Source organism: Rana temporaria, chromosome 7 (genome assembly GCF_905171775.1).
Source record: "Rana temporaria chromosome 7, aRanTem1.1, whole genome shotgun sequence".
NCBI classification, from domain to species: Eukaryota; Metazoa; Chordata; class Amphibia; order Anura; family Ranidae; genus Rana; species Rana temporaria.
In genome coordinates this window covers 135,292,840-135,318,294 of record NC_053495.1, presented here as the reverse complement: position 1 = coordinate 135,318,294, position 25,455 = coordinate 135,292,840, and the positions used below count along the sequence as shown (strand labels likewise).

The 25,455-nt window shown below is 42.3% G+C and overlaps 1 protein-coding gene across 1 annotated transcript in view; it reads right to left on the bottom strand.

Annotated features, from left to right (window-relative positions):
- Positions 1-25,455, bottom strand: part of PLPPR4 (phospholipid phosphatase related 4) — a 176,895-nt gene that overhangs the window by 77,463 nt on the left and 73,977 nt on the right. The window contains exon 2 of the mRNA XM_040359986.1: positions 22,476-22,661. Coding sequence (XP_040215920.1) covers positions 22,476-22,661 — 186 coding nt within the window. The remainder of the gene's footprint in view (positions 1-22,475; positions 22,662-25,455) is intronic.

Genomic DNA, 25,455 nt, shown 5'->3' with positions numbered 1-25,455 from the left:
GCTGACCCCGCTCTGCCATTTTATGTGAGCTACCACTTTGTGGCAGAGTTGCTGTTGTTCCCAGTTGCTTCCACTTTGTTATAATACCACTTAGGCCGCGTAAACACGGTCGTTCCAAACTGATGATAATGGTCCAACGGGCCATTTCCATCGGTTCACCGCTGAAGTGGCCTGATGGTCTGATGTGTGTACACACCATCATTCCAAAAAACGATCGGGTCAGGACGCTGTGACGTCAAACACATGGCGTGCTGAATAAAATGAAGTTCAATGCTTCCAAGCATGCGTTGACTTGATTCTGAGCATGCTTATGTTTTGAACCAATGCTTTCTGTACTAACCATCGGTTTGGACCGATCGGGCAGCGGTCCATCGGTTCGATTTTAAAGCATGTTTTAAAATTTTGGACCGAAGGACAACGGACCGATGGGCCGTACACACGGTCGGATTTGACTGATGAAACTGGACTTAAGGCCGTTTTCATCAGTTTGGACCAACCGTGTGTATGCGGCCTAATAGTTGACCGTGGAATATTTAGTAGCAAGGCCATTTCACGGACTAATTAAACAGGTGGCAACCTATCATGGTATCACGCTTGAATTCACTGAGCTCCTGAGAGCGACCCATTCTTTCACAACTGTTTGTAGAAGCAGTCTGCATGCCTAGGTGCTTTTATTTTATACACCTGTGGCCATGGAGGTGATTGGAACAGCCAAATCCACCGATTTTGAAGGGTGTTCCAATACTTTTGGCAATATATTGGCAATATATTGTATATACCTTGCTGAGTCATTTTAAGCCTGTCCTAAAAGTTTAATTCTGATTGGCAGTTGTAAAGAAAGAACACACTTATAAATCGGACCACAGGTGCCCCATCACAGATGGTAGATAGATAAAACAAGCTTTCACTAGGTGTGCATATTTTAATTAATGTAAGAAAAACTGTTTTAGAACATAATGCCCTATTCTGCCCACATGAATAGATACGTTCTCTGTTCCCTCATCTACCCTCCAATCATTATATCACTTTTGTTCCTGAGCTGCTTGCAAAAGATGAGCCATTTATGCTTTCAAATGTAATCTAGAGCAACAGGCTTGATGAACTATTATCTGCAGACTGTCATTCTCTGTATCATCCCCATGAGCCTTTTCTGTTTCTCTTGTCTGCCGAGATTCTAAACTAAAGGTAGTCATCTTATTTTTCTGTAGATGTTGACCTTTTTCTCACCCAGAAAAATCATTGGTTTGTGAAATGCTGCGATAGCATAAGACAAAAACTCCATTATCAACATACAAAGGAAAGGAGAAGCTGTGAATATCAGAATTTTTTTTTTTTTTTTTTTTTTTTTACAAATAACAGTACAGCAATGAGGGAATTCAGTTGTTAGATACAAGATTCCAGATCTCACCAATTTTCATTAACACAATACTACATCAAATATTTTTCACTGTTTGATGAGGTGAAAAATATTTGGTGCAAGGGGTGCAGGGACTATTTAAGGTGAATGGTCACATGAAAACCCACATTTTAAATTTAATAACTGGAGTGACAGGGCTAGAAAATGTATCCCCAAATCAAAGCATGGGGAATAATTTACACAATTCATTTTTTAATCTAAAGTAGCAGCAGTGATACTGCTATAATATAAATTTTACAGTATGTGAAATCTACTTCAGGGGTTGGAAACCCAGGTTTGCACGCACTGCCTTCTATATTGGCATTTTGATGGCATTGGCATTGGGGAACAGCCCCTAGGCTTTCAACTACAAAGCTGGTCCCACACATCTCCCTTATGTCAGTGAAAGCCCGCTACTTACTAAGGACATTGGCATGCTGTGCTGAAGTAAACCGCCTGCATGCATTTTCAAATGTACAGGGTTTGGGGCTAATCTATGGTTTGAAGTCAATGGACTAGGACTGATTTGGGCTGATTAGGGCTAATCTGTATTCCCCCCTCCTCTGTATTTTCACCCCCCTCTTCTGTACTTGCCCCCCTCCTCTGTATTCCCCCCTCCTCTGTATTTTTACCCCCCTCTTCTGTAATTGTCCCCCCTCCTCTGTATGCCCCCCTCCTCTGTATTTTCACCCCTCTCTTCTGTAATTGTCCCCCCTCTTCTCTATTCCCCCTTCTCTGTATTTTAACCCTCTCCTCTGTATTTTCACCCCCCTCTTCTGTATTTGTCCCCCCTCCTCTGTATTCCCCCTCTGTATTTTCACCCCCTCTTCTGTAATTGTCCCCCCTCCTCTGTATTCCCCACTCCTCTGTATTTTCACCCCCTCTTCTGTATTTGCCCGCCCTCCTCTGTATTCCCCCCTCCTCTGTATATTCTCCCCCCTCCTCTGTATTTTCTTCCCCCTCCTCTGTATTTTCACCCCCCTCTTCTGTATTTGCCCCCCTCCTCTGTATTCCCCCTCCTCTGTATTTTCTTCCCCCTCCTCTGTATTTTCTCTCCCTTCTTCTGTATTTGCCCCCCCATCTTTGTATTTCCCCCTTCTCTGTATTTTCACCCCCTCTTCTGTATTTGCCCCCCCTCCTCTGTATTCCCATCCTCTGTATTTTCAACCCCCCTCTTATGTATTTGTCCCCCCTCCTCTGTATTCCCACCCTCCTCTGTATTTTCACCCCCTCTTCTGTAATTGTCCCCCCTCCTCTGTATTCCCCACTCCTCTGTATTTTCACCCTCTCTTCTGTAATTGTCACCCCTCCTCTGTATTCCCCACGCCTCTGTATTTTCACCCCCTCTTCTGTATTTTCACCCCCTCCTCTGTATTCCCCGCTCCTCTGTATTTTCTCCCCCCTCCTCTGTATTTTCTTCCCCCTCCTCTGTATTTTCTCTCCCTTCTTCTGTATTTGCCCCCCCATCTCTGTATTTCTCCCTCCTCTGTATTTTCACCCCCTCTTCTGTATTTGCCCCCCCCTCCTCTGTATTTGTCCCCCCTCCTCTGTATTCCCACCCTCCTCTGTATTTTCACCCCCCTCTTCTGTAATTGTCCCCCTCCTCTGTATTCCCCACTCCTCTGTATTTTTTCACCCCCTCTTCTGTAATTTTCCCCCCTCTTCTGTATTTGCACCCCCTCCTCTGTAATTGCACCCCCTCCTCTGTATTTTCACCCCCTTCTTTAATTGCCCCCTTATCTCTGTATTTGCAACTCCCTCCTCTGTAATTGCCCCCTCCTCTGTATTTGCACCCCCTTCCTCTAATTGCCCCAATCTCTGTAATTACCTCCCCTCCTCTGTATTTTCACCCCCTCCTCTGTAATTGCCCCCCAATCTCTGTAATTGTCCCCCCTCCTCTTTAATTGCCCCCCACTCCGAACCCCCTGCTGTCTGGACCCCCCTGTGTGCTGGTGCCCCGTGATACCCTCTGTCGGCTGCCATGGGGGTATTGGAGGGAGGAGGATTTGTGCTGGTAGGGGAAGAAGATTTGCAATAGGAGGGGTTGGGGATAATGGCACCCCAATCGCAAAGCAAAACTTATTTTGGGTGACAGGCATCCCACAATTCTGTTAACGTGATTTTGTCTCAGTTTGTCAGGTGACAATCGTGGCAAATCGCACCGTGGTTGGGGTAACATGCCGTGAGTCGCTAAAGTGTTCGGGTTTGGCTTGAAGAAAAGGTGGCAACCCTAGTGACACCCGTGGATAGCGGCACCGCTATCCCCGCCCGCTGCCCTGTTGATCTGACCTCGCTCTGTTTCGGTGGAGTGGACTGAAGCAGCCGTCGCCTCCTCCTCGCTCTTTACATACAAGGAGGAGGAGGAGCCGAGGGACACACACCACTGTGTGTATACGTCTGCTGCCGCGCTGTTCTGAGGTCTGTACTGTACACTTTATTACTCTATTATAAGTAGATGGACATGTGGGGGGGGGGCGCTATGGGAGGGGAGAGGGGTGCCTATGCTGATGTTGGGTCTGAACTAAGGGGGATGTCTATACTGCGCGGGGGTCTGTACTAAGGGTGGATGTCTATACTGATGGGGGTGTCTATACTGATGGGGGAGTCTGCACTATGAGGGGTGTCTATACTGTGGGGGTCTGCACTAAGGGGGATTCTATACTAGTGGGGGGTCTGCACTAAAGGGGGAAATCTATACTGATGGGGGGTCTGCACTAAAGGGGGGAAATCTATACTGATGGGGGGTCTGCACTAAAGCTGGGGTGTCTGCACTAAGAGGGGGGATTCTACACTGATGGGGTGTCTGTACTGAGGGAGGGGGTCTATACTAACGGAGGGTGGTCTGTACTTAGTGTGGGGTCTATACTAACGGAGGGTGGTCTGTCCTGAGGAAGGGGTGTCTGTTCTTAGTGAGGGTAATCCATACTGTGGTAGGGGGGTCTGTAGTTAGTGGAGGGGGGTCTGATATATATACATATATAATGTATGGTGTGTGCGCGCGCGTGTGCGTGCCCTTTTGGAAAAATGCACCTTCGCCCGAGTTGGCAAAAATCCTTGCACCGGCCCTGATGGCACTACAAAAAGGTATGTGACAAGAGCATTTACCAATCAGTTTAAAAAAATAAAAACATAAAGAGTATGCATAGAAAAAAAAAATACTACCATTACAACCTTTTCCCCCAAGAAAATCTGTGTACAAGAATTTAATTCTGAATTGACCACTGTTACATGCAAAGGCATTAGGACTTTTAACTTTCTAAGCTTTAGTTATTTCAATCACTTGAGGGGGTTGTTATCACATTAAGTTTTCAACCCCCGAATACAACAACCTATAGCAAACAAATTCAGTAGCTGAAATGAACGCCCTACAAGTGGGTTAAGGCAGTGCTGGAAAATAATGGTGGCCACACAAATTATTGACCCCAAACTCGATCATCCATGTCTTTATGGACCTTGCTTTGTACTCTGGTACGCAGTCATGTTGGTACAGGAAGGAACCATCTCCAAACTGTTCCCACAAAATTGGGAGCATGAAATTGTCCAAAATGTCTTGGTATGCTGACGCTTTAAGATTTTCCTTCACTGGAACTAAGGGGCCAAGCCCAACCTCTGAAAAACAATCCCACACAATAATCCACCCTCCACCAAATGATTGGATCAGTGCACAAAGCAACGTCCATATAGACATGGATGAGCAAGTTTAGGGTGGAGGAACATGACTGGCCTGCACAGCGTCCTGACCTCAACCCAAAAATATTTCCATAGGCGCACTCCTAAACCTTGTAGACAGCCTTCCCAGAAGAGTTGAAGCTGGTATAGCTGCAAAGGGTGGGCTAACTCATTATTCAACCTTACAGACTAAGACTGGGATGCCATTACAGTTCATGTGTGTGTAAAGGCAGGTGTCCTAATACTTTTAACAAAATAGTATACAGTGTATATACTGTATGTGTATGATATATGCGTGTATATATATATATATATATATATATATATATATATATATATATATATATACTGTATTACCTGCTCTGTACAATGGTATTGCACAGAACGACACTGAACCTACCCTTTTGGGGTCTCCCGTCCGTGTTCTCCGTTCCATCTTTTCTGTGTCTGCCCCATAGTAAACTGCTTGCTGTGGGGCACTTGTGCAAGCCTACTCCCTAGCCAGGCTGTGTGCATCCACAGACACACACAATGTGGCTTGGCCCTGCCCTGTGCTCTCTCTCCACAAGACTTGATTGACAGCAGAGGAAGCCAATGGCTCCCTCTGCAGATGTTGTGTCCTGTCAGTAGAGGATCACAGACACAGTGCTAGATCGAGATAGGACTCAGGTAAGTATTTAGGGTGGTGAGGAGGGCGATACAACTACTGGGACATTTTTACCTCAAAGGGATTGTAAAGGTTTGTTTTTTATTTTCCATTTTCCATTATTTTCTTTAAGCTAGTGCATTGTTGGTTTACTTTTCCTTCGATTTCCCTTCTAAATGTTTTTTTTCTTTGTCTGGATTTCTCACTCGCTGTTTCTCAGTAAGCTTGCCCCCATCATCCAAGCTGTTCTGGCTGGGGGTTAGTCAGCCAGAACAGCTTACTGAGGAGGACCAGGAAGTGAGAAATTCAGACAAAGAAAACAAAGAAAAAAAACATTTATGCCTCGTACACACGGTCGGACTTTCTGAGAAAAAAAGTCAGATAGGCTTTTTTCTCGGAAAGTCCGTCCATATGTAGCCTCCATCTGACGGACCTAAGATAGAGAACCTGTTATCTTACTTTCCGACAAACTCACGGCGGACTTTTGCACGGTCAAAAGTCCAACCGCGTGTACGACCAACAATGCACTATCTTAAAGGAACCTATTTAGAAACTAATAAAAATAACCTTTACAACCCCTTTAATGCAGAGAATGCATTAAGGTAAGAAATATCTTGACTTTAGAACCACTTTAACTACTTGCCGACCAGCCGCCGGCAGGTCGGCTCCCCTGCGCGAGAGCCCGTACAATAACGTTGGCTCTCTAAGTGGCCACTAGGAGCGCGATCGCCGCCGGGCACCCGCGATTGCTCATTACAGAGCGAGGACCGGGAGCTGTATGTGTAAACACACAGCTCCCGGTCCTGTCAGGGGAGAAATGCCTGACCGTCTGTTCATACAATGTATGAACAGCGATCAGTCATTTCCCCTAGTGAGACCACCCCCCCTACAGTTAGAACACACCCAGGGAACATACTTAACCCCTTCCCCGCCTCCTAGTGTTAACCCCTTCCCTGCCAGTGTCATTTTTATAGTAATCCAATGCATTTTTATAGCACTGATCGCTATAAAAATGCCAATGGTCCCAAAAATGTATCAAAAGTGTCCGAAGTGTCCGCCATAATGTCGCAGTACCAAAAAAAATCGCTGATCGCCGCCATTACTAGTAAAAAAAAAATATTAATAAAAATGCCATAAAACTACCCCCTATTTTGTAAACGCTATAACTTTTGCGCAAACCAATCAATAAATGTTTATTGCCATTTTTTTTTTTACGAAAAATATGTAGAAGAATACGTATTGGCCTAAACTGAGGAAAAAAATAGTTTTTTTATATATTTTTGGGGGATATTTATTATAGCAAAAAGTTAAAAATATATATTTTTTTCAAAATTGTCGCTCTATTTTTGTTTATAGCGCAAACACTAAAATCAAATACCACCAAAAGAAAGCTCTATTTGTGGGAAAAAAAGGATGCCAATTTTGTTTGGGAACCACGTCGCACGACCGCGCAATTGTCAGTTAAAGCGACGCAGTGCCGAATCGCAAAAAGTGCTCTGGTCTTTGACCAGCAATATGGTCCGGGGGTTAAGTGGTTAAGTATCTGCTATCCTTACAATAGATATGAATGATTTAAACCAGTGATGCTGCTGATATGTTGCTATAATTTGTCTTTCTGTTACACATTTTAGAATCTATGTCTACTGTCAACATCCATCAGAAGAATAAGCTTTAGCTAGAAACAGTTTGCTTTGAAATTGATTATCTGTCTGGGGAAAAAGTTAAACTGGTGATGGTTCAATGCATGGGTAATTTGCAGATGTTCATAGTTGAACTGCTGCACCCAGCATTCAGGCTGAAGTTCTGTATGTTGTTTTTTTTTTTTTACAAGGAATAAGATTCTAGCAGTTTAGACAATGATACTAAAATCATCCAATCAATAAGACAATCTGTAGGTGAGGAGTTTTATGAGTTGGAGAATTGTCTGCACATTATACGTTTAATGACCTCTGATACCCTTTTAAAGATTTAAGATCTGACTCAAACTGTTTTGATCTTTTTTTCACTGGCTTGATTAAATTTAAATTGCATATAGAGCCAGTAACTTGACAAAATGAAATGCCGTAAGTAATAAGCGGCCTTTATCTAATACGAAAAGACTAAAATTAAAAGTGCAGTAACTTGACTAAACATAAATTCAGCAGTCTTTATTATTACTCCTAATTTCTAAAAGGTGAAAAGCCTGCTGTGAGTTATTGTATAGCACACCACCATTATCAAAAACTAAAAGAAAAAAGTTGTTGTTTTAAAATGTAAAGCTCCCTATATACAAATAGTGATGAGCCAAACACATGAGGTTTGGTTACGGGGTAAGTTCACAACTTACTGAAAGTTTGGGTACAGATTTAAGACCCCATTAAAGTCTAGAGGAGCTAAATGTTATAAAACAGTAACAACCATTTACAAATCTAATGCCGCGCACACAAGACCGTTTTTCATGACGTGAAAAATGCTATTTTTTAAAATGGTCATTAAAAACGATTGGGCCAGATTCACAGAAGAAGTACGCCGGCGTATCTACTGATACACCGGCGTACTTTCAAATTTGCCGCGTCGTATCTTTAGTTTGAATCCTCAAACCAAGATACGACGGCTTCTGGCTTCGATCCGACTGGCGTACGGCTTTGTACGCCTTCGGATCATAGGTGCAATACTTTGCCGCCCGCTGGGTGGAGTTCGCATCGTTTTCCGCGTCGGGTATGCTAATTAGCTTTTTCCGGCGATCCACGATGGTACGCGTGGCCGTCGCATTCTCTTACAACGTCGCTAGTCGGCCTTTCCCGGCGTATAGTTAAAGCTGCTGTTTTGTGGCGTATAGATAGACTTGCGATGTTAAAGTATGGCTGTCGTTCCCGCGTCGAATTTAAACATTTTTTTTGCGTAAGTCGTCCGTGAATAGTAAAGGACGTAACGCACGTCGAAGTTCAAAAAGTTACGTCGGTGCGACGTCATTTCGCACAAAGCACGGCGGGAAATTTCAAAACGGAGCATGTGCATTTCAATCGGCGCGGGGACGCGCTTCATTTAAATGAATCACGCCCCCTACCAGCCCAATTTGAAATACGTGCCGAGAAATACACTACGCCGCCATAACTTACGGCGCGAAATCTTCCTGGATTCCAAATTCCGCCAGGTAAGATACGGCGGCATAGCGTATCTCTGATACGCTGCGCCAGAGCAATTCTTTGTGAATCTGGCCCTATTGTGTGTATGCTCCAGAGCATTTTTCTCGATGTGAAAAATGGGCATTAAAAATTTAGAACATGCTCTAATTTTTCTTGTTGTTTTTCTTGTTGTTGTTTTTCACGCCATGAAAAATGGTTGTGTGTAGGCTTTAGCAACAGAAAAAAAATGCGCATGCTCAGAAGCAAGTTATGAGACGGGAGCACTCGTTCTGGTAAAACTAGCATTTGTAATGGAGGTAGCACATTCGTCATGCTGTAAGTGACTGAACAACACGAATGGTCTCTCACCAAACTTTTACTAACACAAAATCAGCAAAAGAAGCCCAAAGGGTGGCGCCATTTGAATGGAACTTCCCCTTTATAATGCAGTTGTACGTGTTGTACGTCACCACACTTTGTTCGGGCATTTTTTTTTTTCATGATCGTGTGTATGCAAGACAGGCTTGACAAGAATCACGTCAAGAAAAACTTGTTTTTTTCCATGACATTAAAAACGGTCATGTGTACGCGGCATAATAGGCAATGGATTGTTATACAAATGATCTGGGGGCTGAAGGAGGCTGGCGATTATATATTTTTTTATTATTCCATTTAGTGAGGAGTAGCATTTTAATAATGCTTAGAGGGCAACATTAAGACATTCTAAATCCCTTTAAATAATATATCTGCAAAATGCCCTGAATGTTCCTTTGAAATGCACATATGTATGATGTATACAACCTACAACAGGAAAACTGGCATTTACAAAAAAAAAAAAAAAATGGTATTCCTGGGAAATGACAATTCCCAGCTGATTTGTTCTGTTTGCAAACAAAAGGCTGAGAATTCATTTGATCTATATTAGATCTATACCAGAACCATGTCCTAGATGTGGGTCTGGTATATATGTTAATGGTGGACCCCACAAAAAATGAAATAGCATGGGTTCCCACCTAAAAAATAGATGTCCAACCCTTATCCTTGATTAGGTCCTGGTATGCATGTCAAGGGGGACCCCCCACACACAAAACAAACAAAGGGTAGTCTCAAAATGTGCACTACACCCTTATCTGAGCATGCAGCCAGTCTGACCAGGAAGAGGAGGCTTAGCATGTGTGCCCCCTACTCCTATACCATACCAGGCCATACTCCCTCAACTTGTAGGAGCCCATTGACAGGATGTTGATAAGCCTCTTCTCCACAACCCTGTCCCAGTTGTTGTGGGGGTCTGCAAGTGGGGATCTAAACAAAATTTGGAAGCACCCTTTAAAAAAAAGGTTACTCCCAGATACAGTCCCCTTACATGAATGAGTAAGGGGTACATAGTACTCCTACTCATTCCCCCAAAATGTACATAGTAAATTAAAACACACACTTTTTGACAAGTCCTTTATTAAAAAATTAAAAAACCTCAAAAATGTCTCACTATATAAATCCATAACCAGTAATGTAGTCTATTGATGCACATCCATGGTTAATCACAATGATTGTCACCCATCAGCCTGCCAAAAGAAAGAAAAAAACACTGATTTCCCAGGAATTCCTGTGGTGAGCAGTTGTTGGGAGCAGATTGTGTCTGCAGTAGGTGGGTTTTGCTGGACAATGTAATTGATGAGGAATTTACATTGTCTTATGGGAGCAAAGCTGTGACTCACTGACTTACAGAACGGTGTACATACAGTAACATACTTTTTTACTTTCATAGCAAGTTGTCTATCAGAGGAAGAGTAAGTAGGGCAGCAACTTGGCACAGCAGGAGTCCGGTGCGTCTCCATTCAACGTTTCAGGTTCGATTTCAGCCCAAGTGTTTGGCTGAATTTAGACCTGAAACAGACCAAAAGACGCACAAGAATCTTGTGCAATTCACACTGGAACAGCTGCAGAGATGTGTGAACCGGCTCCATAGAGAGCAGGTCACAATCTCCTGCTATGTAAATTGGATGTGTGGAAATCCTTATTCCAATTTGCGGATTTATAACTGATGGTGTGTAGGCAAGACTGATGAAAGTCAGCTTCATCGGATATCTGATGAAAAAATCTATTGGTCCGTTTTCATCGGATGAACCGTTCGCGTGTACGTGGCATTAGTGTTTTTGTCCATTTGTCATCCTATATTAAACAAACAGATACCTAACCACTTCAGCCCTAGAAAGTTTAATGCCCTGTACACACGATCGGTTTGTCTGATGAAAACAGTCCGATAGACCGTTTTCATCGGACGAACCGATCGTGTGTGGGCCCCATCGTTTTTTTTCCCCATCGGTGAAAAAACTTAGAACCTGTTTTAAAATTATCTGATGGTTAAAAAACCGATAGAAAAAAACGATCGTCTGTGGGCAAGTCCATCGGTTAAAAATCCATGCATGCTCAGAATCAAGTCGACGCATGCTAGGAAGCATTGAACTTCATTTTTCTCTGCACGTCGTTGTGTTTTACGTCACCGCGTTGGACACAATCTGATTTTTAACTGATGGTGTGTAGGCAAGACTGATGAAAGTCAGCTTCATCGGATATCTGATGAAAAAATCCATCAGTCTGTTTTTATCGGATGAACAAATTGTGTGTACATGGCATAACCCCCTTCCTGACCAGGTAATTTTTTGCTTTAACTGACAATTGCACATTCATGCGATGCTGAACCCAAACAAAATGTATGTCCTTTTTTCCCACGAATAGAGCTTTATTTTGGTGGTATACACTATTTTTTACTTTCTGCTATAAAACAGATCGAATAATAATAAAAAAAAAATCAAATGTCTTCATCAATTTAGGCCAATGTGTATTCTGCTACACATTTTTGGTAGAAAAATCCCAATAAGCGTATATCGATTGGTCTGCGCAAAAGGTTTCACGTCTACAAACTATGGGATATTTTTATGGCATTTTTAGTTATTTTTTTACTAGTAATGGCGGTGAACAGCAATTTTTAGCAGGACAGTAACATTACAGTGGACAAACTGGAATCTAAGTAACACTTTTTTTGGGGACCAGTGACACTAATACAGTGATCAGTGCTAAAAAAATACACTTTCACTGTATAAATGACACTAACAGTGAAGGGATAAACATCAGGGGTGATCAAATGGTTAAGTGTGCCCTAGGGAGTGATTTCGAACTGTAGGGGATGGTTTAACTGGAGGAAGAGAGAGATCTGTGTTCCTGATCAGCAGGAATACAAGATCTCTCTCTTCCTCTTTAACAGAACGGCGGTCTGCCTTGTTTACATCCAGTGAACAATTGGCGGGTCCCAGTGGCCTTTGTGGCTGCTGGACCCGCTGATTGGCTCCCGCGGTGTGCAATCACAGTAGGAGCAGGTCGCCGGCGCCGCATGTGAGCGTGCCAAGACCCCGAAGAGGAAGCAACATACAGGTACATTGTTTCACGCAGCCAGGCAATGTTTGGTGGACGGTAGGGAAGCGGTTAAAGTAGAACTATATGCAAAAAAAAAACAAAAAAACATTTTGGATACAGCAAAATAACCCCTGTCAGATTTTCTTATTTTAATATTTCTTTATTGATTTTCATGTTTAGGAAAGAAAAAACAAGATGCATAGCAAGTCAGATGTTCCAACTGGAGCATATTTAACCGGTAGTATAAAAAGTACAGGTCATTTATATATGTACAGTAATACCTCAGTTTGCGAGTAATGCGGTATACACACGTTTTGAAAGAAGTACTGTAGTACTGTATGTGGACAGAGGTGTGGGGGCGCTGGTGGCTCCCAGCGCTTCCTGGAGAACTTGGAGATGCTCGGAGACACTCCCAGATGGGTGGGGCAGGCGTAACGTGCGTTGAAGCCCCCAAAAGTGTCAACAGTGTCTCAGAGTGTCTCTGAGCATCTCAGAGTTCTCCTGGAAGCACTGGGAGCCACAAGTGACCCCACACCTCTGGCCTCATATAGTACAGAATACACCAGCAGTGCTTGTGGAACTAATCATCTGAGTTTCCATTATTTCTTATGGAGAAACTCGCTTTGATATATGAGTGCTTTGGATTACAAGCATGCTTGTGGAACAAATGATGCTCGTAACTCAAGGTATTACTGTAATCAATATGAATTATGAACAGAAGTTAAACCAGACAAACAGTACTTGTAAATGCTAACAGTGATGGTTCCAGACGGAGGGTGGAATAAGGTAGGGGGGTTGAGATTGGGTAAAAGGGGGAGAGGGAACAATCAAAAAATGGTCCATAATATCATATAATTTTGGACAAAGAAAGAAGTTGGAATGAAAGATTAATCAAAGACAAAAGTTCTCGGTACATTTGGGGTGTTTTAACCAAGACGACCAGTTGGAGAGAAAGTTTTCAATTTCTATGTTTTTCAAGCCATTAGCCTCTCCATTTTGCTTTGATGGTTAAGGTCTGCTAATATGTTAGAGAACATTTGGAGTTCTGATGATTTCCAAAGTTTAGTAATGTTTGATTTCTCTGCTAGTAGTAGGAGCAACACTACAACCCTAGAGCTAGGAGGGAATTTCTCTATGTAAAGGTGGAGTAGCGCCAGCAAGGGATTAGGGGCTGAGGGGGTGTGTGATATGGAGGAGATCAAGGAGAAGACTTGTCTCCAGAAGGAGCTTAAAGATCTACAAAACCACAGGGTGTGCTCAATTGTGCCAATGCTTCCACATGACCTCCAACAGGTCGCAGGGTGTCCTGGGTAGATCTTTGATAGGCGGTGGGACATTGGGTACTATCTGTGTAAAGTTTTTTGGTATGTTTCCCAGTGGTTGGAACAGTGAGCCTTATAGGTGAGTCTAAATGCATGTGACCACATAGTGGAGGTAGCAGTACTATTTAGTTCCTCTAGCCATTTTGAGAGGGTGGTGATTTGAAAATAGGGATGATTATTATTTAGGACTGTGTCGATTGTAGAGATACCATGTTTGGGATATTTAGTATGGGCATAAAATTGGTGCAGTGGTTCAGGGATTTTTACCACAAAGGGGATCTCAGGCTTTGTACACACGATCAGTCCAAACTGATGAAAATGGACTGAAGTTCAGTTTCATCAGTCCAAACCTACCGTGTGTATGGCCCATCAGACTTTTGTCCTTCAGTCCAAAGTTTTAGAACTTGCTTTAAAATCGGACTGATGGACGCCTGACCGATCGGTCGAAACCGATGGTTAGTACGCAAAAGCATCGGTTCAAAACCCGCGCATGCTCAGAATCAAGTCGACGCATGCTTGGAAGCATTGAACTTCGTTTTTTTCAGCACGTTGTTGTGTTTTACGTTACCGCTTTGGACTCAATCGGATTTTGAACTGATGGTGTGTAGGCACATCAGACCATCAGACTTCAGCCTTCAGTCCGTTTTCATCGGATGGACTGATCGTGTGTACAGGGCCTTAAGGGTTTTCAGGAAGTAGGAGATCCTTGTGTATGGGTTGGAGTCGAAGTTCGGGAGCTGGGGCTCACTCCGGAGATCCCTAAATATTTTATTGGGAGTCATTAGTGTAAAAGGCAGATAGAGTTTTTATTCCGAGTGTATGCCAGTGATGTATTTTGAGGTCTGTCAGTTGGGTAGTTAGTGCATGGAGATGGATCAATATAGTATGGGATCGATGGGCTGGGGGTATATCATGAGTAATTTTTTTCTATGTTAGCAGTGAGGCCTTGATGGCTGGGGGTAAATTCTCCATTTTGGGGGAGTCCCCACTGAGGTGAGTAGGAGATTATCTAGTAGATTGGTGATCTGGAGAAATGAGGATTCCATAGTTGACCAGGTTTTATTGGGGATTGGATGACACCAAAAGTAAAACTGATCTAGGATGGAGGCGTACTAATAAGTGCAGATGTGGGGGAGACCTACTCCTGCCTGGCTGCAATGTCTAATAAGAATTTAGAGGGGGGCATCTGGGTGGTTTGGCGCCCCAAATTAATCTAGAGTTTTGTTTTTGTATTGAAGTGAAGAAAGATTAGGGAATGGGAATTATTACTGTGCAAAATAAATAAAAGAGTTTGGGCTGGATGATCATATTTAAGGAGGCTATTTTCCCTAAGGTAGAGAGGCCATTTACCCGCATATGGTTCAGCAGTTGGGGGAGCTGCTTCTGGAAGGAATGGAAATTGAGGCCAATTAGGTGTTGCAAAGAGGAGGCAAGTTTTATATCTAGGTATGATATAGATTGGCTGGACCAGATGAAGGGTAGAGTCTCTTTTAGTGTGGATTCCTGGCCGTGTTGAGGATTTAGAGGGAGAATTATGGATTTAGAGGCGTTAAGTTTATAGAAGGAGGCCAAACTTAATTGATTATGTCTATTACAGCTGGCATATATTGGTTTGGGTTAGTTATCAGGAGAATAACATCATCAGCGAAGAGGCTAATTCTATGGTCTATGCTATTACACTGAATAGCTGAGATACGTCTATCTTCTCTGATCTTAACTGCCAGGGGTTCCATTAATAAAACAAAAATAAGAGGAAACAGGGGACACCCTTGGCAAGTGCCATTGGAGATCCCGAAGGGCTTAGATAGTGAGAACTCTGGCTGATGGGTTGGAGTGTAGAGATATAATCGCTTATTGGAACCAGCTTGTTATGTGGTGAGCATTGCCCTCAGGAATCCCAAATGCACTCTATTGAACAACTTCTCTGCATTCAAGGACAGTAGCAGAGAAGGCGTTTGTGTTTGGGTAACCTTGTGGATTAGATTAATAACCCTCCTTGCTGCATCCGGAGCTTGTCTGTCAGCTACGAAGCCTACTTGGTCCAGCTGCACCAAATAGGGTAGGCATTTTAATAGCCCAGAGGAAATGACTTTGGCAAATAATTTTACATCCATGTTAAGGAGAGATATCAGTCTTTATTTAGTTGTAGAGGTAGGATTCTTTCCTGGTTTAGGAATAGTGGTGATAACTGAACGTAGCATATCTATCGGCAGAGAACCAACAGAAGCAACAGAGTTGAATTGAGAGGTGAGGTGGGGTCAACAAGATGTTTATAAAATACATTGGTATAACCATCCTCACCTGGGGATTTATGGTGGAGAAGCTTGAATGCTTTTGTCATTTGTGATGGGTTAAGGGAGTAAATCCAGCTGGACAAGAGTAACAGGGGGAGATTGATTGATTTTAAAAAGCTTTGGATAATCAAGTCTGTTGGTTGGGGTGTTTTTGGGCCATTGGCTAGGTTGTAAAGGGAAGAATAATAATCACTAAATGCGTCTGCAATATTCTGAGGATTGGTAAGTAGTTGTTTGGAGGTTGGGTGATTGCGTGATGCTATTTTGCTTTTTGAACATTGAGTCTTAACCTTTCTAGCCAATAGGGCCCCTGCTTTATTATCCAAGGCGTAGTAGTTGGCTTTAGCAATTTTGAGGTTTTTCACGTATTTATGTAAAGTAAGAGTGAACAGAGTTTTTGTCTCTGTCCACTGAGTTTTTTGGCTAATTTATGGGAAGGGGCTTGTTTATTTTGGTTTACTAAATTAGCAATTTGTGATGTGATTGCTTCAATTTGCTAAGACCTCTGGATTTTAGCTCTAGCATGTAATTTGATGATAATTCCAAGAACGTAGGCTTTGTGGACTACAGTAAAAACCTATCAGTTTCTGGATGGTCGTTCAGTGGTAAGTTTTTGAATGTTACTGAGATCTGTTAGTAGAATGACATTGAGTCTCCATGAACAAGGCAGTCCCGGGCTTTGGTCTCCTATGGTTAAGGTTAGCGGTGCATGGTCGGACCAGGATATGATACCTATTGTTGCATCCTGGAGTGTGATTTTATCGACAATGAACAAATCAATGTGGGAGTAGGACAATTGAGAAGGCACAAAATAGGAATAATACCTCTCTGATCTATGTTGGCATCGCCACACATCATATAGTTCAGATGTCTGAAAAAAAGGATTCATTGCAGGATGGGTTGATGAGGCGGTGTCCAAGTTTGGGTTGTCAGTTAAGTTAAAGTCGCTGCCTATGATAAGTTTCACTTTCTGAATTTGCTGTACATTCTTGTAGAGACGCTAAAGGAAGCACAGCTGATGTTTGTTAGGGACATAGACATTAAGTAAGGTATAGGTGGTATGGTTAATTTCACAGATTAGTATTAGGTAACAGCCCTGGTGGTCTGTTATGGATTGACATGGCTTAAATTGAAGGGAATACCAGAAAGCTGTGAGAACTCTGTTATATTTCTTTTGACCCAAGGCCGAGAAGAGCTGGTTATATTTCTTCAGTGTGAATTTAGCGGTTTGTGAGGATGTGACGTGTGTTTCCTGTACTAGCAGGATATCAGCTTTTTGGCTGTTGGCCTCTTTGAGTAGTGCTGATCTTTTTTGGGGGGTTTAAGCCCCTCGCATTGATGGAAACAAATTTAAAGGCCCTAGCATAGTATGAGTTGCAGGATGAGTGGGCACACTGAAGGGGTCGGTGGTTGAAAGTTGGAAAGTAGAGTGGTTGTCTTTATATGCAGTATGTACAGACACAAGATGGATAGAGTTAAATTGGGATTGAAGATTGAGAGAGAGTAGGTGGTGTCAGGGGGTAGGCAGAGTTCTGTTATAAAGTGAGAGCTCAGGGGAAACACAAGCTCAATGAGCAGTAACTACTGCAAACAGGTAACGGGGGAATGAGGTACACTGCACTTTCAGCAGGTCAGGGACCACTCGATAAGGTCTGCGGTAATATGTGAAAGGTGCCGCAGGTGTCCAGTCAACAGACAATATGCTTGTAGGAAGAAGAGACTTATTGTGAGTCATCAGGTATCTATGTTTGCTCCTCCAATTTACATCTGGGCAGAGAGTTGTTCGGAGGGGTCAGGCACTTCTTCAGGGATTATACACTAATGCCTCAGTAGTTTGAGGCCCATTGGAAGTGTTCACACCATACTGTATGTGTTTTATTTTGGTAGGTGATGATCAGTTTTGTGGGAAGATCCTATTTATAGGGGATTGTATGATTTTGAAGAGCATTTGTAATAGTTGCTAGTTGTCTGTGGGTCTCCATAGTCGCCTTTGAAAGATCTACATAGAGAGCAGCTGTCGAGAAAGGGTCAGGTTGGCGCTTAGCTGCGTACATGACTCCTTCTTTAGTTGTGAAAAAATGTTTGTGAGCCAGTGCATCTTTGGGTGCAGAGGCTGGGATATTTGGGGTTCTAGGAAGTCAATACGTTCTGTGAATTTCTACATCACGGTCGCTAAGGTCAGGAATCAGAGTGAGCATTAATGACTGCCGATATTGTGTAGGATCGGATTGTTGGACCGATTCTGGGATGTTGCAAAACTTTATGTTGTTACTCTGAATCGGCCTTCCAGATCTGCTAATTTGAGGTTGATCAGTTGCAGTTAGTCTTCATGATCCTCAAACCCATCTAACGGGTCATTGTGGGCTTCATACATATCATTAATTTTAGACTCTATGCAATTGATATGCTGGTCATGTTGTTGTACAGATCCAGCTGGGGAGGATACTGCAACAGATAAGTCGGTATACAGGGTTTGTCTCAAGGAGAGCAGCATATGTTTCATAATTCTCTCTGATAGTGGCTGATCTGAATCAGGGAATGAGTCTAGCAGTGATGCTTGCTGTGGTGGGGGAGGGAGAACGTGCAGGCAGCTGAGCCTTCTGATGATTGTTAAGGGCTCTAACTGTTCTCATTTTAGATTCAACAGGGCTGGCAGTGGAGGGTGAGTTAGGAGGAGAGGACTGACTGTTTGTATCAGGGTGCTGAGGCATCAGGTGGTAGGAAAGGCTCTGCCTGGAGGGTGGATGTGAGAACCACGCCGGGAATCCACGGGCGCCGCCGGTGCCCTCTTGGCTGCTTGTTAGTGCCGAGGAGGAGAAGAAAGATATCAGCTTTCTCTACAGTTTGGCGTCCTTCCTTCTTTCTGACATATTGCCAGGAAGCTGCAGTGTGTCCGGTGTCAGGCTCAGGCAGGTGATGCCTCTTCTAAAGCTGCTACAAGGTCACTCTGACTGGGTCTGCTGCAGAGCTGGGGAATTAGACAGCCATCTACATTAGCCAGTAGAGCACGCCCCCCCGTCAGTTTTTTTTCCATCTGTGTCCCATTACAGAGATTTCTCTTTACTCCCTGTCTCATAGCCAAACGTGAAGTGAGAGGAAATCCCTGGAATTTAAGGGTCACCAGAACTACTGTCCCCATTGTAAGACTTCCCCTCTATAACTTTTCTGGGGACAACCCAATATTTTAGATTTTCTTTTACTTTCACTTTTAATGATAATGGTAAACAGGACAAATGGAGAGGGTGAATCTCCTTAACAGAAGAACAGATAACGATAAAAACTGACAGATGTTCTTATCCATCTCCACTCTATCCAAAACAGAAACAAAAAGTTTTGCCTTTAGATTAAACAAGGTATTTATTAATACAGTTTACCAAATAAAACCTTTATATTTGTTTAACCACTTAAGGAACAGGCCTATTTTGACTACTGTTGTTTACAAGTTAAAATAATTTTTTTTTCTGCTAGAAAATTACTTAGAACCCCCAAAATATTTTTTTCAGACACCCTACAGAATAAAATATTTTATGCCACACCATATTTGTGTAGCGGTATTACAAACACTTTTTTTTTTTAAAAAATACACTTTTAAAAAAAAATAAGAACACAGAGAAATGTTACCCCAATGTTTTTCTATATTGTGAAGGATGATGTAACGCCGGGTAAATTTATACCCAACATGACATTGCGCCCGCTCGTGGAAGGGCAACAAACTTTGGCACTTAAAAATCTTTAAAGGCAACGATTACAAATTTCTACAGGTTACCAGTTTTGAGTTACAGAGGAAGTCCTGGGCTAGAATTATTGCTCTCGCTCCAACAATTGCGGCAATACCTCACGCTTCTGTGCACAAGCTCGGAGAGACAGGGCACTTAAAAAAAAAAAAATCTTATATATTTTACGTCTTATTTTTAAACATCCCTTGTAATAGATAAAAAGCATGACTGGACCTCTTTAATGTGAGCTCTGGGATCAAAAAGACCTAACATTTACACTTAAAAGCAAAAAACAAAACAAAAAAAAACAACAGAAGTTGTGATGTTGCTGCCGTCATCCAATGGCAGAGAGTCGGGTGGGGGCCATCATTCCCTCACTCAACTTAGTGCCAAACAGGGGAAAGGATTGGATCGTCTCCGCTGATACCGACGGCTCCTATAAGTGGCGGAGACGACCAGGACGCGGCTGGAAGAGGGTGGTCACCTCTCCTGCCGCTGATAAAAGTGATCTCGTGGTCAATCCGTTGCAGAGATCACTTTCATCCTAAAGAGGACCGCCTGCCCTTTCAGAAAATACTGGGGTTATGGCAGCTACAGTATGTGCTGCCATAACACTGGTATTTAATGTCAAAAGACAGACATATATCAATGGCGTGTGGTCCGGAAGTGGTTAAAACAATTTAAAAAAATATTTAGATAAGAAAATATGTCAAAGAAATATTGCCAAGCTAACTATGCATACTGAGCCTACAAAATTTGGCCCAATCATTTGGGCTTTAATGACATGGTCATGAAAGAGTTAATATTCATGCTCTATTGATGAGATCTGCCAGTTGGAAAGTATTTTCTGAATAGAAGTCATGCCCTCCATTGCTTCATTTTGATTTAGTGTGACAGTCAAACCCCAGCCCCTGAATTCTCAATCCATGACAAAGCATCAAATAATAGTCAATGGCAAACAAAGGGAACCTCAGTAAAATTGTATGATTTGCATCTCTTTCAAGGGTTAAACATTTAGGTCACTGCCATTATTAATGACACCCTTTGGCAGCAGTTCCATGGTGTTCAGGGTGCCATCTTGCTGGGGAAATCATATTGACAAACATGCCATCTGCCATTCATGTTACAAGTTATTGTGATGATGGTGAAAGTGTCATATCATCGTTGTCAACATTATTAAATCGTTTCAAAAGACTCCTTGCTTTTCTGCTGCTGTATTGATGTCTGTAATACACAATATGGGTTCAGAGGCCCATGATTTAATATATATTCAATTAGGATATACAAGTATTTAATATTTCATAACCTTATCTTCAATAGATTTTATTTTTTAAAGGTAACAATAACTTTAATAGATGACACTAATTTGTCATAGCACCCACCTTAGCTTTACACTACAATCTTGTGTGAAAAAAACATCAACTTTTGGAAATAGCTTACAATGTGTCAGGACACCATTCAGAGAAAAGATGGGCATGTGCTGAGAAGGAGACATCAGAATTAAAATATGCATGTGCTAAGAAGAACTGGCATAGCCCCAATACTATACATGGCCAAGCTCGTCTGCACTGGAATGCGCCAACGTGTTCACCTGCAGGTTGGTACACATTCATGCACACCCACTGCTGGAACTGGTGGCAAATGCTCTATATAGGGACAGCAGCAGTGGCCAGAAAATGCTGGATAATCTTCAGCTACCAATACTGTTTGCTCCTGTGTATCCTGGACTTCCATTTACCAACCCAGTTTGCCTCTGGACCATCCAGCTACCTGACTCTTGGTTTGACCCCAGCTTGCTCAAAGGACTTTGCCTCTCCCGAGTAACTGTGTATGACCCTAGCTTTATCCTCTGACTATTTCTCTGCCTGCTTCACCTGATACCTGTGTATGTCCTCGGCTGTGTTCCAGACCACACTCCTGCCTACCCCTTGTCTAGTCTCTCCATGTATGACCTTGGCTTCCATCCCGACTACTTTTCTTTAGTCTGGTAATGCCAGACTGACCTCTCTCTTCTTCTGCAGGTGCCATCTTATTAGTGGTCAGTGCCTTAGTATGACTTCATCTCCAAGAGCAACAGTATCCCTGCCATAGGTCCTGACAGACCAGCTTACCACTATCTAGTGGGCACCTATGGAAGCAACCTCCAGCAGATTTACCTAAAAGGCACCCTTACTTATTTGAGCCTTGCACTCCCTGCTCTCACTTCCAGAAGTGCTCAGTGCTCAGCCACAAGAGAAGCCCTATCATCAATTCGGCCCCCAACCAGGTACGTGACACAAAGCCTTCAAAGATCAGACAGCTTATTTTTCCTTTATCTGGTCTCAACGGTGCCCATAATATTCCCATAATGAGGAAAAGTGTGCAGTATGGTACCAAACTCTGACTGACAGCCACATCAACCGGTTTAAAGTGTGGAATTGTAAAATATAATTTTTGGAACTAGAGGAATATGTACAGGATAAAGTCTGTCGTGGAGAAGATGAAAGATATTTCAGTGAACCTGACTAATCCATTCAAAGGTCCAAAAGATATTTGTGAAATCAAGGAATTTGGGATTGGAGGAGCTGACTTTATTTAACACATAGCAGAGAATTATTAAGTGGGTGAGTTTAGCAGGACCAGACTTGTCCCTATTTTGTGGCATTGATCAAACAGGCAGCTTTTTAATATAATTACCCAAGCTAATACTCTGTTTTTAATATTCTCTAGGCTGGAAGTGTGATCTCAGTAGGGCATAGATTATAAACATTCAGAGATCCATCTTCCCCTTATGCTCACAGCCCATTAGTGCCAAAACCATATAAATCACATAAAACACACAGACTAAAGCCTCTATAAAAGCAAAAGGCAACAGAATGAAATTTACCTGAAAATGATGAGAAAGCACTTTTCAAATAAAAATAATATATACACTTACTGTTGCTGCTGGTCCAGCAAATGCTAAGCAAAGTAACATCAAAAATGGAATTGATTCTTGGTGGGGTTCGATGTAGGGCATGCTAAGGCTCCTGTCATAGCAGCTAAATCCTGAATGAACTGGTTTAAAGACATCTGTTAACTCCAGGAAGTAGAGGCTGACCACCGATGAGGCCAGGATAGGTAACTAAAAAAAGAAAAGAAAAACTTTAAATATTTGCACAACAGTCAACTTCAAGAAAATGTATTACATTTGTGTGTATATCTATTTTTTTATATATAAATATACACTGAGCAAAATTAAAAACGCAACACTTCCGTGGTTTGCCCCTATTTATCATGAGCTGAACTTAAAGATCTATGACTTTTTCTATGTACACAAAAGGCCTATTTCGCTCAAATATTGTTCGCAAATCTGGTTCACATTGATGCTACTTTGAAATCGCGCTACTTCACTTGCAATTTCAAAGTAGCAAGGAAAGCAAGATTTCAGGTGTTACTTGATAGACATCTATGTGGCTTTATACACAGGTGTCTATTGAGGTAGCACCTGAAATCGGCAAAAGTAGTGCAGGATCTACTTTTGCAAATCGGTGTGGCACTGCAAAATCAGTGCCACACCAATTAGAACAGTGTCATTGCCACCAATAGGCTGCAACTTGTGATGTGATTTGATCTCTCAAATCGCATGACAAATTGCTCCAATGTAAACCTAGGCTTAATCTGTGTTAGTGAGCACTTCTCATTTGCTGAAATAATCCATCCACCTCACAAGTGTGGCATATCAAGATGCTGATTAGACAGCATGATTATTGCACAGTTGCATTGGACCAGTGTTCTTTCTATCACAGGAGCTGGTCCAATGCCGATGGTGGAGGCAGGACTGTGTGTGTGAGAGCCGAGTAAACAGAGAGAGATGACGGCTCTGTGATTTCCTGAAGTTCAGGCTGTTTAAATAAGGTAAAAATCAGACTGCATTGATGGGCTGCATTGGGGACATTGATCAGGCTGCATTGGGGACATTGATCAGGCTGCATTGGGGACATTGATCAGGCTGCATTTGGGACATTGATCAGACTGCATTGAGGACATTGATCAGGCTGCATTGGGGACATTGATCAGGCTGCATTGGGGACATTGATCAGGCTGTATTGGGGACATTGATCAGGCTGCATTGAGGACATTGATCAGGCTGCAGATGGACATTCATGGGCACTGACCCTTAATTTGCTTCAAAGTTGTTTATTTAAAATATATGTTTTTTTTCCTGAAACTTCCCCCTTATAATTAGGGTGCGTGTTATATGCCGACGCGTGTTATACGCCGATAAATATGGTATTTGCTTATCCATGAATTAGCTCGAGCCAGAATAAGCCTCTGTTCAGCAGGATTAATTTGCTTACATTTCTGTCTGCCACCCTTGGTAAATCATTAAAAATTTCCTTTTTCTATAAAAATGCCACTGGCAGGGAAGGGGTTAACACTAGGGGGCAAGGAAGGGGTTAAATATGTTCCCTGGGTGTGTTCTAACTGAAGGGGGGGTGGACTGATTTGGGGAAATGACTGATCGCTGTTCATACATTGTATGAACAGACGGTCAGGCATTTCTCCCCCTGACAGGACCGGGAGCTGTGTGTTTACACACACAGCTCCCGGTTCTCGCTATGTAACGAGCGATCGCGGGTGTCCGGCGGTGATCGTTCCCCCGCCGGGCACGCTCGTCGGCGCATGCACCTATTGGCTGCTGGGCGAGATGACGTATAGCTACGTGATCTCGCCCAGCAGAGCTGAGTCGGCAAGCAGTTAAAGATTATATGTTATTTTAGCCATTGGGTCTACTTTATTAGTACCAAAGGAAAAGCGATACTGGCTGTGGGTTATAGGTACTGCACACCCCTGATAACAACTTTAAAAAAGGAAAGGGTAACCCAAGGGGCTTTGAAATGCAGCAAAAAATAGTAATAATGTTCAAAAGTTTAGAAAAATATTTTATTATAAAAGATACATAATGGAGAGAACGTCTGGTGGGATCAAGACATGAGTTCCATAATATGATTTAAAAGCATATGCTTGTGAATGGATACAGCCATATGAATTCATGTGACAATAACGTAGGTTAACTTATGCTAAAAAAAACACTTTATTAGTACAGGAAGAAATTCATCTTTGAAATCTCTGTGATGAGAGTTTTCAGTTTTGGAAAACACTGAAGTAGCAGAAAATAAAAATATGTTAAGAATATTCAGACCTACAGCACTTAATTGTGGCCATGACTTATTTTTTACATTTTGAAATTAAGTTAATCAATCTTTTACAAAATTTTCTGGAATGGGCTGAGATAGGAATACTGTAAATTTGCCATTAAAAACACAGCTAATTTTGCTACAAAGGTCTAAAAACGATTACAGGAAAAGTATTTTTTAAACCTCATATTGATTACCGGTAGTTAAACCACTTAAGGAGCAAGCCCCTTTTTGAGTTGTTTTTTTATAAGTTAAAATCATTTTTTTTTTGCTAGAAAATGACTTAGAACCCCCCTAAAATTGGCGATCGTTGCAATACTTTATGTCACATTGTATTTTCACAGCGGTCTTACAAGCGCATTTTTTTGGGGAAAAAAATACACTTTTTGAATAAAAAAAATAAGACAACTGTAAAGTAAGCCCAATGTTGTTCTATATTGTGAAAGACAATGTTATATTGAGTAAATTGATACCCAACATGTCATGCTTCACAATTGCGCCTGCTCGTGGAATGGTGACAAACTTTGACACTTAAAAATCACCATTGGCGAAATGTAACAATTTCTACAGGTTACTAGTTTTGAGTTACAGAGAAGATCTATTGCTAGATTTATTGCACTCGCTCTAACGATCACGATGATACTTCACATGTGTGGTTTGAACACCGTTTTAATATGCGGGCACAACTTACATATGCGTTCGCTTCTGCGCGCAAGTTGGGCGGGACGGGGCACTATA